Here is a 23,065-nt window from a genome sequence, read left to right on the forward strand (position 1 = left end):
CCGCCTATCCCCAGGGCTCGACAGCCGCCGGCTGCGCGCTACGGACGGCCGGCGCAGAGGACGCGGCCACCGGGGATGCGGCTGGCCGCCCCGCCCGCCTGCCTGTCGCCCTCCCTCCGCCCCCCCGCGCCGCGAACAGCTGCCGCTGGAGCGCCAGGCGCCGCGCCGCCGCCCGGGCTCATGCTAGTCCCAGCGCGGCCTGCGGGTCCCTCCGGGGCTGGGGCCGGCTCGCAGGCACCCGCTTACAAAGCCCCGTGCACCGTGGGGGGGGGGGCGCCTCCTTCCCGCCCGCCCGTCCTGCCTGGCGGTGGTTCTGACCTGCCCGTGCCGGGGGTAGGCGGTCGCCCGTGGCGGTGCCCAGCGCCGGGCACCTCGCGCGGCCGGGCTGCGAGCGCCGCCTTCGGCAGCCAATGGGGAGCGGGCAGCGGCGCGCACCGCCCCTGGTGGCGGGAAGAAGCGGAAGCGAGGGACGGCTATGGCGGCGGGGCCTTGTCTGCGGGCACCCTTCCCGGCCCGGCCCGGCCCGGCCCGGCCCGGCCCAGCCGGTGGATGCAGGGCAGGGAAGGGGGCCGGGAGAGATCTGTATCCCCGGGGCACCCCTGCGCGGAGCTGGCGGGGTTCACCGAGGCATCCTCCCTCAGAGATGGTGCTTTTCTTCCTCAGAAGAACCACCGCTTGCCCGCTGTTCCCCAGCGGGACCTGGTCAGTCACATCACCACGTTACAAACCCGCTGCACCCACAAAGACAGCCAGGACACCCGGCCTGCCCATCACACCGGCAGGAAGGTGGCTGCAGATCCTTGTGCTGGCCCTGTGTACATCTGCGCCCAGAGTGCCATGCTGAACCGACCAGGCCGTGAGGGAAAATGGGCGTTAGGAACACTGGCTAACTGAAAATGAACTCCAGTTACCCAAAATGAGTTCCAGTTAACCAGAACCATATGAAGGGTTTTATTAGTGCCTCCTCTGTGAGCTGGCTCTGGGCATACCTGACATCAGGTGGTGCCAGCATTAGCAGAAGACACAACTGCAATGCCGGGATTTGAAGATGTTGTTATTAAACTACTTACATGTTTATAATTATTTAACTTGTCTGACAGTGGGTTGTGTCACGTTTCTAAGAGCATGGAAAATCAGAGGACTGTAATTTTGTTGGTAATTTTAACATTTTCAATAGTGGTGAACCAGTAAAAGGATGACTTCCTGGTGAATAAATTGAACATCAAAGCCAGCGGACCTTGAGACATTACCCTTTTGCTTCCTTGCTGTGCAGGTTTGGGCTCATCACTCCAAAACCCACCTCAGCCCACCTAGCTGTATGTCTGTGGGCAGAACACACACTGGAGAATCATTCAGGGTTTTGTATGCAGCAATCCTTTTCACATGAGTAGAAACTGCATGAATGAAATCCAGCAAGAGCTTTGAAGATTAAATACTACAGGGTCCTTTCCCATTCACCCTCACCTCCTTCCAACTGTGTGAAAAGCTACCAGGAATGACATGTTTCCATTGGAACTTTGTAAACTGGTAGCAACAGGAACAAGTAAGATGAGCAAAAAAAGAAGAAAAAAATGGCCTAGAGCTGTACTAATAAAACTGCATTTTCCATCATGTAACTTACTTATCTAGCAATTTACTCATCAGCCAAAGCAAAGCTTATAATAGAGCGTGTTTTCACCCTCAGACCAGAAAAACAGTAAGAATGTCTAGAATCATTCAACTTCTGTCATAAAAGGCTGAGGTTAGGACAGATTGGTTACCACTACCCAGCTAAGTCAAACCTAAAATCCTACCCATTTTACTAGATGTAAAAGCAAATTAAATTCGAGCCAGGAGCGTAAATTCTATGTCTCAAAGTTGAATGGGTGACGGCTGTCAGGAACTGGTTGAAAATAGGTGGCCAGCTAACTTCAACCTATGGCTGACTAAACTCAGCCTTTGCTCCTAATCTAGACACAGCCCTAGATATCAGTCTGTTCCATTAAAAGAAGACATGAGACAAGTAGGAAAAATGAGGCCCAGAAGTAGAAAGACAGAACAAAGCAGAGGGGGACACCAGACAAGAGCAGTGATCGTTACGCTGGCTTTCTGCATAATTACTCCCAACTAGAAATACATGAGTATAGTCTCAGAGTTATTCTAACAAGTATCAAATAAAAAAAACGGGGATAGCTTTGCAGCTATTCAGATAAAGCACACATATCCCAGTTCTTCTTGAGCAATTTACTGTGCACTAATGAACCAGTGGCAGTGTACATTAGTCCTTCAAATAGTTTTAATCGATTTAATTTGTACACTTGCAGGAGTTGTCATGGGAGTAATATAGTACATACAATTAACACATGATACCTTCTACTTTCTGATTGTAGGATCAGGCTGGTTCATAGGTTTTGGCACATATAACAGAATGAATTTTCATTGTAAGATAATTTTAAGGGAAAATAAGTTGTTCCTGCAGCTATGAAAAGTTATTTTCATGTTAATATGGTGGGAGCAGGGAATGAGAGGAATAAGCAATCCACCTAGCAAGGTCAACTCTCCTTCCCAAACGTGGGGAGGTTTGTTTAAAAGCCATTTTGGAGGCCTCCTTTCAGTACTGAGACCTGCAGTCAGCTAAAACTCCTATTCAGTCTTCTCACAGTTATCTTAATCAATTTCAGCTTAAAGCTTTCTGACATGGTATCTGAAAGAGTTCTTCTCTTTGAAGAGAGGAATTCAGAGCAAGTTTCCTCCTGCTCTTGTATTGTTTGAAGTCAAGTGTTGTTACTGGGATGAATCAAATATATAATTAAAGACCAAATTTAAGTTTTGGCTGTTTTCTTTGGAAAATTGCTAGAACCGTGTAATTGATTTTTTGCTTCGGTGGCCAAACTGAAATAAAATCATTAGCTAAAATTTGAGTACTTAAAAGCAGCCCACAACATTTTGTTCTTTAACTTTTTTTTTCCCCAATAAAAGACAATAAATGCCTGGATTAATACAGCTTTTTAGAGCAGAGTAGGGGAAGGAAAGTTCCCAGCATGAAACAGCTGTCATGCTTGGTGAGCAATAGTACATTTTGAAATACTAAAAATAGACTGTTTAATCCGACAGTCCCAACAGGAGCAGGGAGAACTCATTTTCTTTGGCTAAAATCATTGGGAAATGTTAATTTAATTTACAAATATTTTTGCCTATCTATTACACACTGGTAAAGTTTTGCCTAATTGTAAAAAGAAGAATGGAAATAGTCTGAGGGAGTTTGTTGGATAAGGAAAAATACTCCTTCCAAGCAGGAACTGACCTGATGGGCATCTGATCACTTGCTGTCAATGACAAAGAGGAAAAGGAGATGGTTTCAAAGCTTGATGCATTGATTCAGAAGTTTTGTGTTGAGAATCAGAATTAGCCAAAGCATTTACTTTTATAATTTTATCATTTAAAGTCCAACAGGTACCACCTCTTTCTTGAGTTACCAGAGGGAGAGGTGAGGCTTGGATGAATAGACCATAGAGATCTTGGATGGAAAAAAGTCTGAACTAAACCAGAACTAGGCATCCAGCCTCCCTTCTAACCTAACAATTCCTTATCAGGAATTGGCAACATAACAGTAGGCATTTCAAAGGCGCTGATTTAATATTACGAATTTCAAAAAAAGCAGCTTAGGTATATGTAAGACATTACAAAGGATTGTTATGTGCTCAGGCTTTCAATCACAACCCTGATTCAGTCCAAATTCATAGGGAGCCTGGAGGCTTTTGGAGAAGCAATTCAAAATCTGAGCTTCTGAAAACCTTCTGTGTCATCTTTCAAAAAGTGAGAAAACAAATATTACTAAGGATATCTATTGCATTTGATCTTCATAAACACTCACTTATTAGTTGCTAAGCAGGTCTGTTCCCATTTTAAAAATGGAAAATAGCAAAACCAAAAGGACATAACTGGCCCACTAGAGTGGCAGTGGCAATATGCTGTTAAAACTCAAGGGTTACCGATTCCATTTCATAGGCTTATTTTTCCTCAATTGAAAAATGATAATTATGTAGCAGAGTACAATATGGTGAGCTGTAGATGTACATATTTCTCTGCATGTGTATGTACATGCATGCTTGAGCATGTGTGCATATAGGGTAATTGCTCTCATGCAATGTGGTATTTCAAGTTTCAGTTGGGGCTACTTCTTTTTCCCTCCCCAGAACAAACAAGTTTCTATAGGGGAGAGCAGCAGGCTTTAGTAGCAGGATGGACTGGTGTTACTGCCTCAGCTTGCCTGGTCTGGGGACTGACAGCATGAGGTTTTCAAATTAAATAAACATGCAAGCCAAACCCTAAAATAAAAATGGCAAAATAAAGGGGACACAAGGAGGAAAGCAATCCCCCTCTTTGCTAAGATGCCTAAAAAATCATTGTCTCTCAAGCTATATATTCAAAGCCTGGGTTCTCCCTTACCCTGTCACTACATTGCCTGTTGCACAGAGTCAACTGGCTGCCTCGCAGGGAGGAAATGGACTTTGCTTTATTACAGTCAGCAGAGCTGGTGTCTTACATGCACCCAAGAGGCAGCACTGTCTAGATGCCAGGTGCTCAGCACAAAGCCTTGTGGCTTCACTCTCTCCCAGTCTATGGTAGTGTCCTTTTCCCAGTTGCCAGCCTCAGAGGAAGAAAAAGTCTGTAGTACAAGCAGCTGAAAAGCACTTAAAGCAGAGGAGGGAGAAGGAAAGTTGAGTGCAAGAAGAGGTGCAAAAAAATGTAATTAGGAACTCAGGAAAAACTTCAAATTTGGGGATAACATCACAGGCCTTGTCGGTACATGGTTATATTAGACCTGCAGCTCTGCGTAATAGCCTTCCTGAGAAAATACATTACTGACATTTCTAATATTAATACATCCATGAAGGGAGTAAATTTTCCACTGCATGAACTCTCCATTTTCATGTGTGGCTTCTTGTGTCCCTGTATTAATAAATGTACAGAACTCAGATTTTTAAAAAAAAAGATATTTTTGCACAGTCCCAGACTGGTTAAAGAGGTCTGGCAACAGGCTGCAACTGTCCCTGGCTGTAGGAAGCATTAGTTTTTCCTTCCAGGTCTTTGTAATCAGATACACTGGCAAGAACAAACCAGAAAACTGCCTGAAGAGGCACATCCTCTTTTCACAGCAGCCCTTAAGACTTCTGACACCAACGCTATTAATTTGTCACCTCACCCTAGTACTTGTTGTTACTCAAACATGCAAGAGAAGCCAAGTACTTGTAATCTATGTTTGTGGCCCAGGTCACAAAATAAGGCAGCCTCTCTTGATGGATTTATTTGCACTGAAGTTGGGCTTGCTGAGACAACCTTCTTTCCTTGGAGAGAGCATTTGAGGAACTCCACCAAAAGGGAAATTAAAAATCCCAGGGGCAAAGGTGTAAGTGGAAAAAAAACAAAACAAAACAAACTTCCAAATATAAGAAAAGGAAAATGTAGAGCTTATCACAAGCAAGTCTTCAGTCTAACTCCAGAATGCTATCGGGTTGTGTTATATCATGGCAGTAATCCTGGCTTAATTACAGCACCTCTTAAGCCAGTTTCGGATCATATTTCTCTCTCTGTTATGCTTTGGGAATGTGTGATGACAGGAATGCAGTACTGCTGCTGCACACATGCTGTAGCTCACCAATTCATTTTTCTGTGTGCTGGTTTATGCGCTGCAGTATTTATTTTAACTTGCATGATTTTTAAGACAAACCTGCCTCTGCTATGAGAAGAAAGGTTCCCCTGTTTTTTTCATGCCAGAGCTTCTGATCACATTTGTGCTTGCTCTGCACAGAAGACAATTGATGCAGAAGAGTTTTAAATCTGGGTATCCGAGACTACCTGAAAGTGTACCACCCTACCAAAGGGACCACAGGCTGTACAGCCTTCACTCTGATGCATGCTTTTCCTTCCCCATAATCACTGACTCAAAGCCAGTTAGTAAAAATGGATGGAAGCTGGGATTGTAACTCCTTAATATACAAAACCAGCTGAAGAGGGAGGCAAGCTATAAATCCTGAGTAGTCCTGCACACAATCAAGCATTTATTAAACCTCTCACATACAATAGAATTCAAAACTTTGGAGAAGTGGAGTTACAGCAACTCGGTTCATTCACTGCCTGCTCTTCCAAAGGACGCAGTAGTAAAAGACGTGCCAAAAATGTTGGCCTCGGCTTTCTTGTTTTCCACTGGTGTCACATATCATTAGTACCCTGGTATTTAAGTAACATACTGATATATGGGGGCCAGCTGTACCACAGGTTAGAAAGACAGCTTATCCTTCTGCTTTGCGAGTTGAAAAAACAGAGCGAGAGTTGAGGAGGCAATGTAGATCCCACCAGCAGTAAAAGCCATTACAGATTATGTTTTTAAAGACTAATTCACACATCTCTGTGTCTCCTTCCATTCCTCCACAGAGCCCATGTTTCTGCTTTATGCTTGTGTAACACCTCACAAGATTACAAGGCAGCACCAAGCACGAGCAGGCCTTGGGCTCTGGCGAAGCTCCTGAGTGCTACAGCAGAATAAACAACACACAGATTCTGCATGTCAGGTAGGCACCTTTTAAGGAAAAATGCATTGAGAAAGAAAAGAAGGTCCTTGATAATAGCAAGTGGGCACTGTTTTGCATGTTGACTGGCTATTATTTAGTATGTTGGTTTTAAGCTCTAAATTCTTGTCTAGAAGAATTAAACGCAATACGCAAAACTGAACAAAGCACCACAGGCATGTTTGCAAATGGGACAGTGAACATAGTTGATGGACAGTCCTAAAAACTGAAGCAGCATACCAAGGGAACTAAATCCCAGCAGCTGCTATAATGCCACAAAGCATTTGCTGAACAACCCAATACTAAGCTCCCTCTCAGAATTCTTGCTTATACAGCTGTGCAATATAGTGAGTATATTTTATAGATTATATATATAGCCTGTGTAACAGGCAGAGATCTTATAAACCTTAGAAAAGTTGAGAGGCCTGAAAATAGGCTACTCCACCCTTTGTAAACAGCCTCTTGTCATGAATTTACATTCATATGTCCATGAAGCTCTGCCTATATTAAATTGGCCTTCAAAATAGTGTTTTAGCACTGAAAATGTACATGTCCCATCAATCAGTTTGAAGAGAGTGCAAGCAAGAGACAAACCCAAGAGAAAAAAAAACATTGATTCATCATCTTACAAAAAAGTAATTCAATTACTTCTTGGATATTTTATTATAGTCTCAGATTCAGAGGCTGTCTCATTGTCATATCCTAGTATTTGGGCAGGGAAAAACTAGTGAGGAGTCAAACCAAAATAGAAATTAGGTGACTCAACACATGCCTGACCCAAAGGCTTCTGGAAAATCAATGCAAAATTATCAGCCTGCATGTCCTCTGGACCACACTGCAGAGTTGCAGAGTCAATTGGTTCCCAAGAAGGTGGCACTCTTTAGTCATTAGTTTTCAGTGGGACCCTGAAAACTATCTTCTCTTCTGAAGACACAGAGCACTGTTAGAAGGATGCCCCCACTCTTGGACAGCTACCCTGCCTATTCCTGCTTACCACAGTTTCTTGCCACCCTCCACTTAGCTTTTGATGCTCTGACATTACCCACCTGTGTGTACCCAGAGACAATTTCCCATTGCCCTGTTCAGATGAAGGTTTATGCAGGCATCTCTTGCACTTGCCTCTCTGTAGAAGCTGTTCTGAGCATTTCTCCTGAGTGTAGAGATTTTTGTATTCTAGTAGAAGAACAAGAAAAAAAAACATTTTATAGCCCTGGGTCTCAAAGCTCTCCCATCACCTTGTAAGAAAATTACATGTTTCAGCTCGGGACTAGTCCAACAAAATAATTTTTGTCTTACTAAGTGATGCCCTGCTTTAACAGTGCAATCTGTTAAAGTACATGTATCAACCACATGGAGCTCTACTACTTCTTTATATATATATATCCTTCTATATTACTTTGTTATTATTTGTTTTTAAACATGAAGAGGGACTTAAATCCAGCAGAGCACTGTACCTCCCAGACTGTTGGAAGGTCAGTGCCAGATCTTTAACTCCTCTATGGAGCTAAGCAGAAGCGAGCAGCACCCAGAGCCTCATCTTAGTGAAATGCTTCTAACATAGCACTTCAGTAACACATCACATATAAGAGCAGTCTCCTGTGTGAATTTTTCAACCTACAACTTTCCTATCAGAGTCAAGGCAAAAAATAAGTGAAACATGTAGATGTTATGAAGAAAAACACTCCTTATTACAAAGGAATATCATTACAATGGCCAAATTTAAATAGTCAAATTAAGAAAGGTAAACTAAAATCAAATTACAAAAACAAAGAAAAAGTTTTCTGTCTAATTCTGAAAAGCACACTCCTCCCTCCCACCACAAAAGCATACTCATATGCTTTAAAGCATGTGAATGGCAATGGCATAGGATAAGGTTTATTTCAAAATGGTTTTTGTATTACAATGAATTTTTGTAAGGCAGAGAGAATTTTAGATTTCTGGAAATCTAAAAATACCTTCTTCAAAAGAAGCAAGCATCTTAAGTGAGACAATTTTCCAGCATTAGAATTCTGTCTGAATAAGAATCATGTACAAAATTAAGAGCCAGAAAGTCTTTAGTCTTCATTAAAACTGATCACTATTGAACTGAACTCAATACCTACACAAGCCAAGTGTGGTAAATCTTACTAGTTATGATGCTCATCTAAGAAACTCTTGCAAGTAGTCATCATGTTTCCGTACATAAAAATTTCAAGTGTTCTTTACCCTCAGCTATTCCAGGAATCAACAAATACACAGGACCAACATTTCTTAGATTCTAACAGAAAGTAAAATAAACTCTATACACAAGTGCTCAGCAACTTATCTCTTGATCTCTTTCTTGATGAGGGAGATGTTTGGTAACCTTTCCATCTCTCAGACATTGTAAGGTAGATCAGGCAAGCTGCCTTCACAGCTGGCAGATTTCAGATTTGTCAAGCATGATGCTAGTGCCAAATTGTTTTAGTCTTCCTTCCTCTCCAAAGATGGCTATTACTATTATCCAAGCTGATGGAACCAAGACAAAATAAACACAGACATTCAGGACTGAAACAATGATAGACTATCCGAGAAGACATGTAAGTGCCCTAAGTCGTCCAAGGAGTAAAAAGTTATAAAAACAAGTACTGCGTTTTATTGCCCACATCCCTGTGTCATTGCTGTGGTACTTAAAAAAACCACAAACCCTATGGATTTCTACCCACCACACAGTAATTACTGAAATAACAAAGACTTGGAAAACAGTATTTCCAAAGCCCGATGCTATTACTTAGCTGCCAATGAAAAGACTCTCACTAACACCCCTTAAGTCTATCCTCCTGCACTTCTAATCTGAACACAAAAGGTTGGGTTTAAACACACACCCCACCACCCCCCACCCTGAGATTAAAACCGCCCGGAGTTTTCAGCTCCAGGCCAGCAATGACAATACTTTAAATCCTTGGCTACTGGCTCCATGAAGACACAGCCTACAGACAGGCCTCCAAAGTTCTTTGAAATGTTAAATACAAAGCAGGAGGAGGTCATAAAGGAAATATTTCTCATAAAAGGAATGCATATCATATGCAGGCTTTTCAAATACATTCTCAGTTGCTTTGCTTTCAACCACTGTAGTCTCAATCCCGCATTGTCTGAAGTTTTTGAAATAAAATTCAGGAATTAAATGAAACACGCAAACTAGTGCTGTAAACAGCTGTCAATATATGCACGTGTTACTTTTTAGCTCTCATAAATTTTTCCAGTGTATATTGTATCCTACCTCTTATCTGGAAAGACTAGTTATTTACCTAATAAACAGACCTACAACAGTTATCAAAAACCCAGCCTCTTAGAAGTAACATGTAGGTTTTATTGCATAATCTTTTGTAGCATCTGCCCTATTATTTCAAGAGAAGCCAGTGTGGTTCCCTGCTGCACTGTAAATCCAGCTATCTTTGTGCCAAGAGGCTTCCAGTGTACACAAAAGGAATGAGGATTGAGAGACCTGTTTCATCCCCTCTTATCCCATCAACTAACAAGCCTTTTCTCCACTGCAATTTTTCTCAACAAAGACAGGTAATTATGCAGGAGGATGGGATTTCAAGGTAAGATAAAAAAATACAAAACCAAAAACCCAAACCCACAAAAACTCCCAAATCGGTTTAGCATACCAGCTTTGCTAAGAAGTACTGTCAGCTTAAACTATGAGAGAGTGGCTCTCAGGATACAGAGCAGGCAAACAATGATGGTGCCCTGCTGCTAACATAAATCTCAGCTGGGAGTGATGAGCTTTGTGGCAGGTAGTGATAGTGATAAGCTGCTGGTAGATGGCCAAGTTTTCCTGTCCACTTGCATTCCCCTGGAGCTAAACAGGGTGGTAGTGGTATTTCTGGCCCTTGCCCCACCCTGAACACTCAATGCCTTTCCTTCCCTATTTGGGTACCTTAAACTCAATGAAAACAAATTAATTTTGAAGAACTTGTGTTTGGTTTGCCTGTCTTGTAAGGTCTTGCAAGCCCAGAAGAATCACCTGCCAGCAAGATGCCCCTCCACACATCCATAGAAACATTCCTGTCCAGATTTACGGATTATGTAGTTGAGGAGGAACATAAGCAGTTGTCACAGTGATGTCTGCAGTCAGAGGAGCCTTTGGACCTCAGTCTCATGAAAAGTACAAAAAGTTAAAAGCACCTTTAATTAGATAAAGTGTTTAATGGAAGCAAGTGCTCCATCCAGCAGCAAATGCATAGTTAAATCACTGGTGATCCTGAATAACCAAGCTATTGCAGTTTGAAGTTATTCAACCTGTTTAATATTGGGTTATTTGCAAATTAGTGTAGCCCAGCCCACAGAAACTGCCATTGCTGTGACTGTATGGATATTTGACAAGCTACTGTCCTCTGCTTCTAGACACAAGTGTACAACAGGTACCCACAGGAGGGAAAACCTGTTGGCAGAAATGTTCCAGCTACCAAAACGAACTACTGAAAAGTTAAAGCAAGCTCAGGAACATCCCATGCTTTTGGCAAGGTGGGATGGAGGAGGATGAAAGGCAAAGGAAGGTAAGCATTATTGTTCCTTGATGATTAAACAAGCACAGAAACTATGATTACAGATCACAGACATCTTTCATAACATGCCAAACCAGCACACAGAAGAACATGCCTCGATAATTCAGTCACACAGGCAGTATTGGTTCTCCCCACTTTGAAAGAAAACAGGGATCTTGTGAAAAAGAAGTCCTGCCCTGAGCCCCTGCTTTAGGCCAGTGAAGCAGTACAAAGCTTTTGAAGTATGCTGGAGAACAGGCACTGCTGGATATAGCCCTGGCAGAAAAAACTGCTTCTTGTATTCAATCCTCACTCTTCATGTCAGGAAGTAAAGCGATGTACACAGTGATCTCTGCCTGTCTGCTGGACTCCTTTTACCCCTATAAAACAAGCAAGAACAAACTCCAGGTAACTGTAACCTGCACCTAGGCTTCGACAAAATGTGCAACTAAAAATTTACCCCTCGAGGAGCCCTTGTAGGTGGATAGTTTATTGTTAGAGGAGATCAGGTCCACAGAATTTCCTAAGAGGAGCAATGATTCACAGACATGGTTCAGGCTTGCCCTGACTCACACTGCTTGCAGTACCAACTACAGCCAGCCAGCCTGTTTTGTCCAAGAGAAAAACCAGACAAATTCAGTAGGAAACAAATCTTCTGGTAGTCTCAGTCCTCAACTAACGTAACCAACCACCCATTAGTTACAAAATTATGATGATAATTCAATATTAATATTTTTATTTATATATTTCTGATGAGTAAGACTTATTGTCAATTTTGTAGACATATACCATTAATGTTATAGAAGAGAATATAGAATATGAATAACATATATATTTTTTCATAACTAAATGCTGTCAAGAACTCAAATATTCAGTTCCACTTTTTGTTTCACTGTAAGCAGTTAGAAAAGCTTCCAACGTATCTTACTTTTTCCCTATTTAAAGAAAAAAAACCCAAACAAGAATACCAATCTCTGAGCACACAATTACAATAACACAGATTCCTCTTTTAGCAAACTGAGATGTTGAAGCAGGCCACTTCAAAAGTGGTAAGATCAGAGGGTGTCTGAACAGATTCCTATTTATCTGTGCCACTTCAGAAACCTGCAGTCTCCCGCATTGCTATGCCTTGAAAATCAGTGCAAAGCGTAGTGATTTCAGAACAAAAAGAGCAAGAGAAGACATACCTAAACCCACAAATTTCACTGTATCTATCTCCCAGTAACAACATTCCACCCTTCTGGAGCAATTAGGTGAGAAATTCAAGCCTTCTAGCTCATAAAGTAATGCTTAAGAAAAGAGACCTAAGCTTATCAACTGAGAAAATTCAATAGTCAAAACCAAGAACAAATCCAAAAAAACTTTTGGACTATCATTGCCCTCTCAAAGAAAAACTAAAAGGTGACACTACACACCTTTAATGGGAAGAGCTGCATGAATCCTTTCCAAAACAGGATGTATAGCTTTAGAGTCTGTTATAGAGACATATGCAGTAACATGAATTCAAATTACTACAGATATTACAAGCAGGAACATCTCCCAAGTGATGGAGGCAAGTTATCGAGTACTGCATGTTCCTAAAGAAACTCAAGTTGTTCCTGCCTGAGCTAGGGTTCCACATTTACCAAAAAAGGTAATTACTAGTTTTAGACTAAAAATAAGTAACTCCAGTAGCAAAATAGTTATTCTGAAAAACTGGATAAATCATGTTTATAGTTCCCGTATGAGTTCATGACTGTTTGGAAGTCAACTTCTTCTTTGATATCATTATTTTCATGGTCAGAAACAAAACATAAGCACCCATAACTCCCGAGGATGACTAAGACAACTGAATTATCTTAGGATGGCAAGCTGAAGCTCTCTTTGACACATTTTTGTATCTGAAAAAGCAGGCAAGGAAAACAGTGTTGCAGAGAGAAGCAGATGGCCAATGACTTATCACTATTGGTCTGATGACTTACGTGGGCTAAACTTGTTTGTTTACTCAGATATTTGCGAAAAACCTTCAACCCTTTCCTTATGTTAGCAGCAGCTACATTATGTATGTATTATATACACAGTACATACCACTCCCTACACACAGTATCAAGGGATTGAGTATATACCATCAAATTACCACGTGTTCTCATACAATGACAAAAGTCACAGTTGACCCTCCCTTCCCAGGGCCAGGGAGCTAAGTGACTGGTATGTCTATCACCGCAGCTCAAGAAAGGGTTAAAAGGGGATCAGGGAGTTAGAGTTGCTCTGTTCACTGGCTTGGAGACAGGACAGAAGTAGCTCAGGTCCTCCAGGGCAGGGAAATGAGCCTGCAATTACCAGCTATGCCCTCCACACTACCCAGGAACTCCTCCCTCTGCCTGTTCACTACTCCTTCTTCATGCAACACCCATGCTAACCCCCCATGACGCATGATGAAACCTCTGTCATATGGTCCTGAAGCAACAGGCACTGCTTGTGTGTTGGCAAGCCCTGCCTGTCATATGAACCATCCTTGAAAAATATAGATTCTTCTCAGATCATCTCACCCCCTCTTTAAGATTGTTCTCATTATCTTCTCTTTAATTGTTCTCATTATCTTCTGGGCATAGAAAAATAATGCAGCCTTTCTAAGCACATAAAATACAATTATGTATAAGTACAGTGTTAGGAAAAGAATTAAAATATTTTACCTAACAGATTAGCTGCGGCAAATCAGGAAATAAAGACCAGAGTGTGACCATTTAACACCCTGAAAACCACCAGGAAGTATTTTCTGTCTGCAGTTACAGTAATGCTACTGCCCTCAGCTACAGTTAACAACCAGCCTTACAATTGTAAAGGCTATGAGTAACCACCTCCTAGTCCATGTTTTCTGGACAAAGAACTTTTACATCATTTTCCTACTAGCAAAAGTTTCACTGTATTCTTGAATTGCAACAAAGTGAGTAAAGGGTTAGAAGTAGTTGGTATAATTTTGCATACTGGTAAGAGTCCTGAAAGTAGAGCAAGACATTTTTTGGTAGATTCTCTGAATTCTCAAGATGTAAAAGTGATGCAGGATGTGCTTATTGGTGCCCTCACAGACCAGAATGTGCTGAAAAGACGTGGGATGGCTGCATGGATCAGCTGGTTATGGATTAGATCCTCCTCACATTTTCACATCCATAGGTATATCACTTTGAGGATGGACAGGGGAGCCTCTCTGAATAAACTACTAAGCTCCAAACAACTCCTTGCAACGAATACCCCTGCAGTCTTAAGGACTTCAGCAAGGCATAGCAGATCCCAGAACAGCAGTCCAGAGACTACAGCCCAGAAGAAGGAAGCAGGTATGGTGCAGGAAAGCTGGGCTGTGAGAAGGAATGCTCACATCTGACCCATCGACATCTGGTGCAAGATAGCCCAGCACTGTATCTGGTGCAGCAACTGAGCCTTTGTGCCAGTCTAGAGCAGTCTACCCTCATCCCTCCACCCACTTCGCTGTGTAGGAAGTGTTACACAGACAGACTTATGAACACCATCTGCTTAGCTGTAGCATTTGACTCCCTCCCTCCAGCATGTAATAGTCTGAGATGGTCTAAGTGCGCTAACACAATTCTACATTTTCCATTTCTATACATCATGAAGAAAAACCAAAGTCAAATGTACTTTTCATCTCCCACAACACCGCTCTTACTCTTCTAACGGAATTTGCTTGCGCTGATTTAAAAAAAAAGTAAAAAAAAAAAAAGTAAAAAAAAATTGTGTGGGACCATTAAGTTTAACTAGAAGAAACTCTGGTAAAAAGTAAAAATTAACAGGCCTAAATATGCAGGAACTCTACAGAGGAAAAAACTTTGGTTTGTTTGTTGGGTTTTCTTTTTGTGGCATCTTTATTCATTCTACTATGAAGAAAGAACATTAAATTTCATGCATTGATGCAAATACAAGAAAAACTTCAATCCAGACCAGGAAAAAACCCTTCTTTCCAAATAAGTGAACTCACTAGCCACCTTCTTCCTAGTCACATCCAAATTTCAAAATACAAAGTAAAACATTTCCAAGTACCTGGGTTGTCACGTTAGTGGGGTTTATTAATCCCACATGACAGTGTGGTCTATTAATTACAGACTATATTACTTATAGCATTTCTGTAGCTTGGAATACAAGTCACTGAAATAACCTCCCAGCACTGTAGGAGATATGACAGCTAGTTAGACAGAGGCACACAATACAGTAACTCTGGTTCTAAAAACTGCCCAGTGATGTCACTTGCCTCATCTTTCAAAATGAAAAGGATGCTGTTAAATTTATTTTTCACAGAAGGCCAAACTCCCACAACTGCAAATGCGGTCACTGAGCTGCAGCATCCCAGGAAAAGACAAGAAGAAAATCAGTTCCCAGCAGGCTCCAACTGAGAGCCCTAAAGAGAAACACCCCAGCATGCTGCTTGCTCTCCAATATCCCAAGGAGCTCATCCAGCACCACGCAGGGAGCAGAGCAAGACATAGCACTTGCATCGCCTAGTGCCACCCCCTGCATCTTAACAAGAGATCAGAAAGACGTTCCTCATGCATGTGTTAGCTCTGGGCTATATGTCAGCTTTCCCAAAACTGGCAAGCATAGATAGAAGGACAGGATAGCTTTGAGACACATGGATACAAATGATTCCAAGCTTTCATTTATCCTTAATGCTAGGCTATCTGGAAAATGTCCCCTGACAAAATAATTAAAAGTATTTTATTTTTTTTGCTGAACTTCATGATTAAACAGTTTTGTTTGACATGGGGAGGAAAGGCATAGGAAAAAAACATAGCAGTGATTTAAGGCAGGAAGAAGAATGAAGACTGCTCACAGGGCTTATTACCACACCAAAACATATAACCTGTAAGAAGAAGCCCCACCAGCCCCAGGCTCATGCTGTGATCAGCTTACATCTGAAAACTCTGAAAACTCGTTCTGCCCCACCTCAGCCCAGCTCCCAGCCAGCATGCCTGCGTGCCTCTGGACCATCCCACCGATCCCACCACTGGCACTTTTTGCTCAGAGACAGAAAGAAGAGGAAAGAGAAGGATTTAAAATGCTAATGCTTATCTGAAACCATATACACAAATAATCAAAACAGGCCAACTCCAAGCAAGGGCATAGTTTCCGATTCTCATAAGACATAGCAGTTACCAATTGAAGAAAAATGTGAAACTTAAATGAAACACAAAAGGATGACACATTTTGACACTTTGAGATTATTTGCATGTGGACAGGACTGGCTTGTTTGGGATGATTAAAGCAATGCAGATCAAACCTTGGAGTGTGTACTTCTGAGCGCTCTCCCAGGCCTGGGCAGGCCAGCCAGCTGCAGCAGAGCCCTGCCAAGGGAAAAGCTGCTCCTCCGGAGGCTGGCAGAAATACATCATGCACCACCCATCAGAAGCTACTGCCTGCTTGCTCCAGGCATCCACAGCATCTTGGTGCCCCCTGGCATTTCCACACCCTGCTCTGCCCCTGGCTCTCTCTGGAAGACACAGGAAAGATGAGCTCTGCACAGGCAGGGGAACATCCAGCCCACCAACAGGCTGGTGCACCTCATCTTCCTGCACAAAGCCCAGACATAAGCCACAGCTGCAATGAGATGGGCTCCCCTGGCTCAGTAAAACCTGTCAGTGCAGGGTTAGGACGGTTATGCTGCAACTAAATGAAAGACTCCCTTCAAAGACACTGAGCCATTCATTTGATGCCGGCAATATTCTGCTGGGCAGCAATGCAGTGAGTGTGAGACATGCAGCTGTAATTCCCTACCAGGACTAGCTGCCTTCCTACTAGAAGACAAGACTGGACTTAATACTGTGGCCACAGGATTCCTGCAATGAACACACATTAAATTAGTCCAGAATTCTATGTTTTGGTCATTTGAATAGCAGATAGCATTTGTAACCTACTAAAACACCTTGACTCTCAACTTACTATTCCAAAATCCTGCAAACTGGAGATCTATTAGAGTAATCAATAGAACACGGGAGGTCGGGGGAGAAATACTAATATCAGTTATTCACTTCATACCATTTTAGTAAGCTATTAAAAAGATATAAGAAAGTAGCATTTGAAAACATTTAGAAAAACATATTCTTAAGTGAGTCTTGAAAGCCATCTGAATAAATACAGAAATCTTCCATGGGCGTGGGTTTATAACTATGATTTATATCCTGATAGCCAAGCAATGAATGCAGTTTGTCAGCAACCTGAAACTGCTTTACATTTACGATTCATTTGCACAAGAACTGCTTTCAACAGTTTCATTTTTTTAAATTTTGAATTATAAGACCATTAAAATAGAAGAAAGGCCTCAGCAGTCCCCACATCTAGCCCAATATTCAGCCTTCTAAAGAGGCCAGGAGTGCACAGCCAGGGAAGAATAAGGCAGCATTCATTCCTCCCCAGTAATCTCTCCCTCCATTTTTGGCTCATGGGATTTGCTGTGCCTGCTGTGATTCCTCTATCAAGTAGTCTCCATGAGACCTCTCTGCCAAAGGCTTGCCCAATCTCCCCATCAGCCTATTTAAACTTCTTGCACCCACAGCACTGTCCAGCCAGAAATCCTTCAGGTTACTCTCTCTGGCATGAGGGATCACCTCCTCTTCCTTCTGAACCCCACTCTCTTCACTTTTATTTCCCCCAGAAATGATTTTGCTCGTGCAAGCAGTACCTGGATGAGCAACAACTTTAATGTCTGTCACACGATGCATTATGGCTAGAAGCTGAAGCATCATGTCACTACACCTTATGATTTTGTGGTCTTTACATAGCAGCACAGATTTATACAACATTATTGACCTTGCTAGATTTGATGGGATAGTGGCTACTGGGCATCTCAAACGGCTTTGTTTTTTGAGGATAGCATCACTCTCAATATAGAAGAAATTCAGCAGTGTCATTATTGAATACTGGAATTTCTAACCAAGGTTGCATGCACAAACATGCATGGCAAAGGCTGATCACAATATACTCCTTCTTGAGAGAAGAAACAGTTCATCTCCTAATCTCTTACAGAGACGAATGTTTCCATCCCTGATGTGTTGTATTTAAATGCAATGAACTCTTGCCTTATTTTAATTTACTTTGAACCAGGCAAATTGAATGTACTCAAGAGATGCTAGTGATACAACCTACTTTTTAGTGTAGGGCTATAAAACTTGTAATGAACAAACCCGCACACTTTTTATATCAAACAGCTTCCAGAACAGTTATTATAGATTATTTTAATGTTGAAAAGTGGTTATAGCATTGTGCAAAATATCCTGTCTATAGAGATCATTAAAATACTTCAGCCTCCAATCTTGCAGTGGTTGCTCTAGGTTGGCAAATTCGTCAAACTGGTTTGCTAGGAGTTCACTGAAATCATCACTGCAGGATGAGGGACCTGTCTAGGTCTTTCCCAGTTTCATCATGATTGTGCCTGGAAACTTACAAGGAATCATAATGATAGGCACAACCACAGATGAACTAGGAAAATTAGTATTACATTTGATTTATTTTTTTTTTCCTAAAACATGTAAAATGCTGACAGACTGCCCTCGGATGGGGCATGCCTCTAGATTTTATTAGGACGCAATGGAAAGAATCTGACAAAGGCACACAAAAAAGTGCTAGACTATAACTGAGACACACAAGAAGTATTCTTGAGGCAGCTCCCTGGGTAATGAAGAAAAAGAATGCAGAATTTTGCTGTCCTTTAAAAGCTAAGGACCATGCAGTGCCCTCTGCTGCATACAGAGGTAATAGAGCACCACTGAACAATGACATCACTTGATACTAAACAACATGCTATGTTGCATGTATGACAAATATTTATTTCCTTAATTATGCTTGGGTTTTTTCTAAATACTAATACATTATGAAAACTTCAGCAGTACCAGCTTAGAGCAGATGTTTTTTACACTCTCTCTTCCCATCTAATATCGTGCATTCTGTCAGCGAGCAAGCTGTCAGCTCGCCTCCTACATCTACATAGTGGGAAATTCATGCTGAGAGTGAGTCGAGGCACTGGGCGGCTGGGTGGGGGGAGCCTGCAGCACCCTCAGCATGAGGTTTAATCATGAGATGCTCGTGACGGCTAAACAGCTCAGTGGGACATGGTCTACACACTGCTCTCGCTGCTTCTCCTAACTCAAGTGAGCTGCAAGTCCCTATCTCTCCCTACTCTCAGCTAAAAGAAACAAAACAAAGACAAACAAACATAAGGGAAGGTCAAACCTCCGATGTAATTTCCAATTCCCAAATAAATGTGCATTAGCAGTCTATAAAAGGTCCTTTGCACATACCATGAAAGAGGTAAATGCAGACGGGGAACTGTGAGCCTGAAGAGGATTTATTGGTTGTCAGACAGAACTGAGGAGGTCTCCTAACGTGGAATACAAATATTTAATCTGATTCTGAAATCTTATCTGCTGCCTTTAAGAAGATTAACAGAAATTCTCTTGCAGCAGACTGTGAATTCTGATCCATTTCATCAACTAGGAATATTTTCCAGAAGCAAAGCCTGTGCATTTAAACTAGTTTATTAGCATCCTACGCAAAGTCAAATTTAGCAAAGTTGATCGAGATTAAAACCTGTTCAAGGAAGTGATGTTATAGAGAAAAAAAAAGTTATTTGTGTGCATACATGTTGCATGAAACACATTATGTCACAACACATGCACAGATTTTACATGAGGAGACATGAAACATTCAAAGTCTCCACAGTGTACTTGAACAAAAACCAGCATGAACATGTTATGGTAGAAAAGCTCTTCCTTAAAAACAAAAACAAAACAAAGCAAAAAAAAAAAAACAAACAAAAAACCAAAACAAAACACAAAAAAACCAAAACCAAACTGATAATCTCTGCTGTAGCCTGGAATGAAAGGAGATATTCCAGAGAAGAGGGAAGAACTCATACATCCTTTTTCTGTCTTGCACAGAGAAAGTACAAGGCAGACAGCTAATATCATTGCTGTGCTTGGTTCTGCCCCATGAATCTATGTAACTGGCCAAGTTTCAGCCTTCGCCTTTTCTCCTTTAGTTAAACTGACAAGGAAGGGGAAGTACAGCCAGCTGGCTTGCTGCGGCTAGCTTCCCTCCCCCAGAGGAAAGTGAGGGAGCCATCCTTCCCATTTCTTTCATTTCTGCCTGCAAGCCAAGCTGATAACGTGCCAGATAGCCCAGTCCCAAGTTTTCCATATTTCTTTTTCTTTCCTAGAAATCCATGGACTCCACTAGGGTCTATCTGAAGTAAGAAGAGCACGTTAGACACTACAGTGGAAGAGGGGCAATACCTCTGTCATCTCTTCCTCTTCCTACAAGTCCCCCCTTGACAATCCAAAGTTGCTTGGGGCTCCACTCCATGATCATGAGCTATCCCAGACAGCTCATCTTGCAGACCTACTGAATGCATGGCATCTCTGCTGGGCTATGGGAATAACACACTGGTGATGCCAAATATCCATATAAAGCAGGTCTGAGAAGCATCCGACGCCAGGCAACCCTCAAGCATTTGGCAGGTCTACTTTAGATGTGTGTTGGCTGGTTGAATTCAGCCTGTTCCTGTTTGAAGCAACCTAACCTGCATTTCACCACTAAGTAGGGCTTCATCTGGGAACCATCTGGGCAATGAAACCAACCCAGCAGCATATATACTGACACTTCTGCTTTCTTCTCAATAGCCAATTCGTAATGAAGCTACCAGGCAGCATCTGAACATTATCTCTGCACTATTAGCTCCAGGGTTTTTACCTGAGGTGTAAAATAAGTTAAATAACCTTGCAGTTGCCATGAGCAAAGAGTATGCATGTAGCTGCAGCACCTCACAGAATTCAGTCTGAGCCTTTAATCTAGGCAAGACCTTGCTCCAAGGGCAACCCAAATCAGTTCTCAAGTACAGTGTTGAGTGGGCTTCTGCTTGCTACCTGAGAAGGCAATGTAGTGCACCACTGTAATGTGAATCTTTCCTGTAGTCAATGAAAGTGTTTTTCATGGTGAAAAACACTCGAAGGATACTGCTCTTTTAAAGCTTTGTGTTAATTCTTGATATTATCTAGAGCAGAAATACCTCTCTTTCATGCAGAATGGTATGGGATCACAAAGACACAGGCCTCTTCCCTCCCAAGCCCATGGGAACCCCACACACCAAAACCGTCTTTTTCAGCAGAGCACAAAGTACTTCACAACCATCATATCTGCACATAATAATCACAGTCACAAAATGAGTCTGCCCTACAGCAAAAAGAAAGTGTTTAACAAGGATCTTTGCATAATTTCAGGTAAAGCATGTTAGTTTCCAGCTCTCCCTGTTTCTTCTTATGAAGATACCCAGTTGGTGAGAAGATGTATGAATACCTGGGGCAATGCAATAATGCCACAAGTGCATTGCCAGGGGACACCCTTCCTAGTACCCTTCCTGGATTCAAGTGGCCCTCACTGTATTTTACCTCATACGCCTACTGTGGAGCTAGTATGAAGCAGAAGTCCTGAGCACAGTATGTGGTCAGACACTGTCTCCTGTTCTCAGCTGTAAAATGACAACAGTAACACAATCTTTCCTAAGGGGCTTCTGTGGTCACAAAGGACAGAAAACTGTCACATATGTTCTGGCACGGAGATAATGAGATCCATACATATACCCCTAAAGAGTCTTTGTCCACCATAAGCAAGAGGCAGGAGAGCATCAAAATTTAAGGTTGCAACAGAAATTATAAATCTGTAATTTCTTAAGATGAGAGCAGTTGCCTTTAGAGCTTTTAACTTTAGGTTTCAGCATACAAATTCCTAAGGTATCTTAAGGAAAACAGAAAGGTTGACAATTACATACATGTGCACATCCTATGCACTGTATGTGTATGACCCCCAATATCTCCTTTCTTACATTGTGTAAATTCCAGAATATACTGCCCTGATGGACCTCATTACTGAAGATTAATCTCATGCTGCCTCTACTGTAGCTGCCACCAAGAATTCTTTGAGCCAAGTCTACAGACTTTAGAAGTTATACTTTCTTTTTTCATCTTAAGACAAACATCGTTTTTCTGTGCAGTATACTCAGTCATATATGTGCAGAATACTTGTTGGCACCAGCAGCTATTACATGACAGTCATCAAAACTTGAACTATACCAAAAATAATCTTGAGATTAGACAGGTTACATTGGGTATTGCCTGTTGAGCTTGATCCTGAGCTTCAGCACACATGTCCTCCACATGAGCAACACAAGATGATAGGGAAAAGCTCTGGTTACTCTGGGAGGAAGCAGGAACAAGAGAAAGCTCTATCTCTAGCACCAAATGCAGGGCCTAAAGGGTGCTCCTGGGCAACTGCCAAGCTGGAAGATGAGAGACTCCTTTATTACCTGGTGCTCTTCAGCAAGGTACTCAGGGCATGTGCTGGGCACTGGGAAGCTCTCCTTCACCTTGCAATTTCCTAGGCAATCCCAGAGCTGTTCTGGCTGCTGCTGCTGCTTTGAAGGCTGTGTGGTCAGAAAGAGTACATATTTTTTGGCACACCTAAAGTTTTCTCAAGGAATGTAGGCCATAGTAAGAAAATTTTCACTTTCTAGTTCTCTCTTGGTAAGAGCAGAACTTCCTGAGTTGAAGATGCTCCCCTAAGCCAAAGACAAGTTACGTGCTGCTGCAAACAAACCCAAATTTAGAGTTCTTCTCCCCCACACCCTGCTTCCCCTAAAAAAAGGTAGCAAAAAAAAAAAAAAGGTTCATAACAGTGCATTTGGTGGCCTAAATATGGGTGTTACCAGACTTGCCACTGACGGAAAGAGGTCAGAATTTGAGAAGGTGAGAAAATGATTTAAGTTTCCATATGAAAAATTGACCTGGAACAATTAACCTGAGAATGGCACCAGGACGATGTCCCAGAAAGCTCATTTCCAAGTTTCTACTGGGAAAAGTTTAGCAGTTCAGGACTGCTGAGAGCAAGTTCTCACATTTACACCTGACACAATGAATTCGTTTGGACATGCAAAACTCAGAACCCATCTGAAAAAACAACTGCATTTGCTACCACAGTCTT

General features: G+C 42.0%; 1 protein-coding gene across 3 annotated transcripts in view; it reads right to left on the reverse strand.

Moving 5' to 3' along the window:
• The window catches only part of STOX2 (storkhead box 2), a 149,737-nt gene that overhangs the window by 78,142 nt on the left and 48,530 nt on the right, over nt 1-23,065 (reverse strand). Inside the window, exon 1 of one of the 3 annotated variants that reach the window (XM_057420246.1) lies at nt 7,595-7,695. The exons of the other annotated variants lie outside the window; for them this stretch is intronic. Coding sequence (XP_057276229.1) covers nt 7,595-7,622 — 28 coding nt within the window. The 5' untranslated portion in view covers nt 7,623-7,695. Of the gene's footprint in view, nt 1-7,594; nt 7,696-23,065 lie in introns of those variants that run through there. 3 annotated transcript variants of the gene reach the window in all.

The sequence above is a fragment of the Pezoporus wallicus genome, unplaced genomic scaffold (genome assembly GCF_028554395.1).
Source record: "Pezoporus wallicus isolate ANWC-B61680 ecotype Strahan unplaced genomic scaffold, APGP_CSIRO_Pwel_v1 contig_5552, whole genome shotgun sequence".
Taxonomy (NCBI): Eukaryota; Metazoa; Chordata; class Aves; order Psittaciformes; family Psittacidae; genus Pezoporus; species Pezoporus wallicus.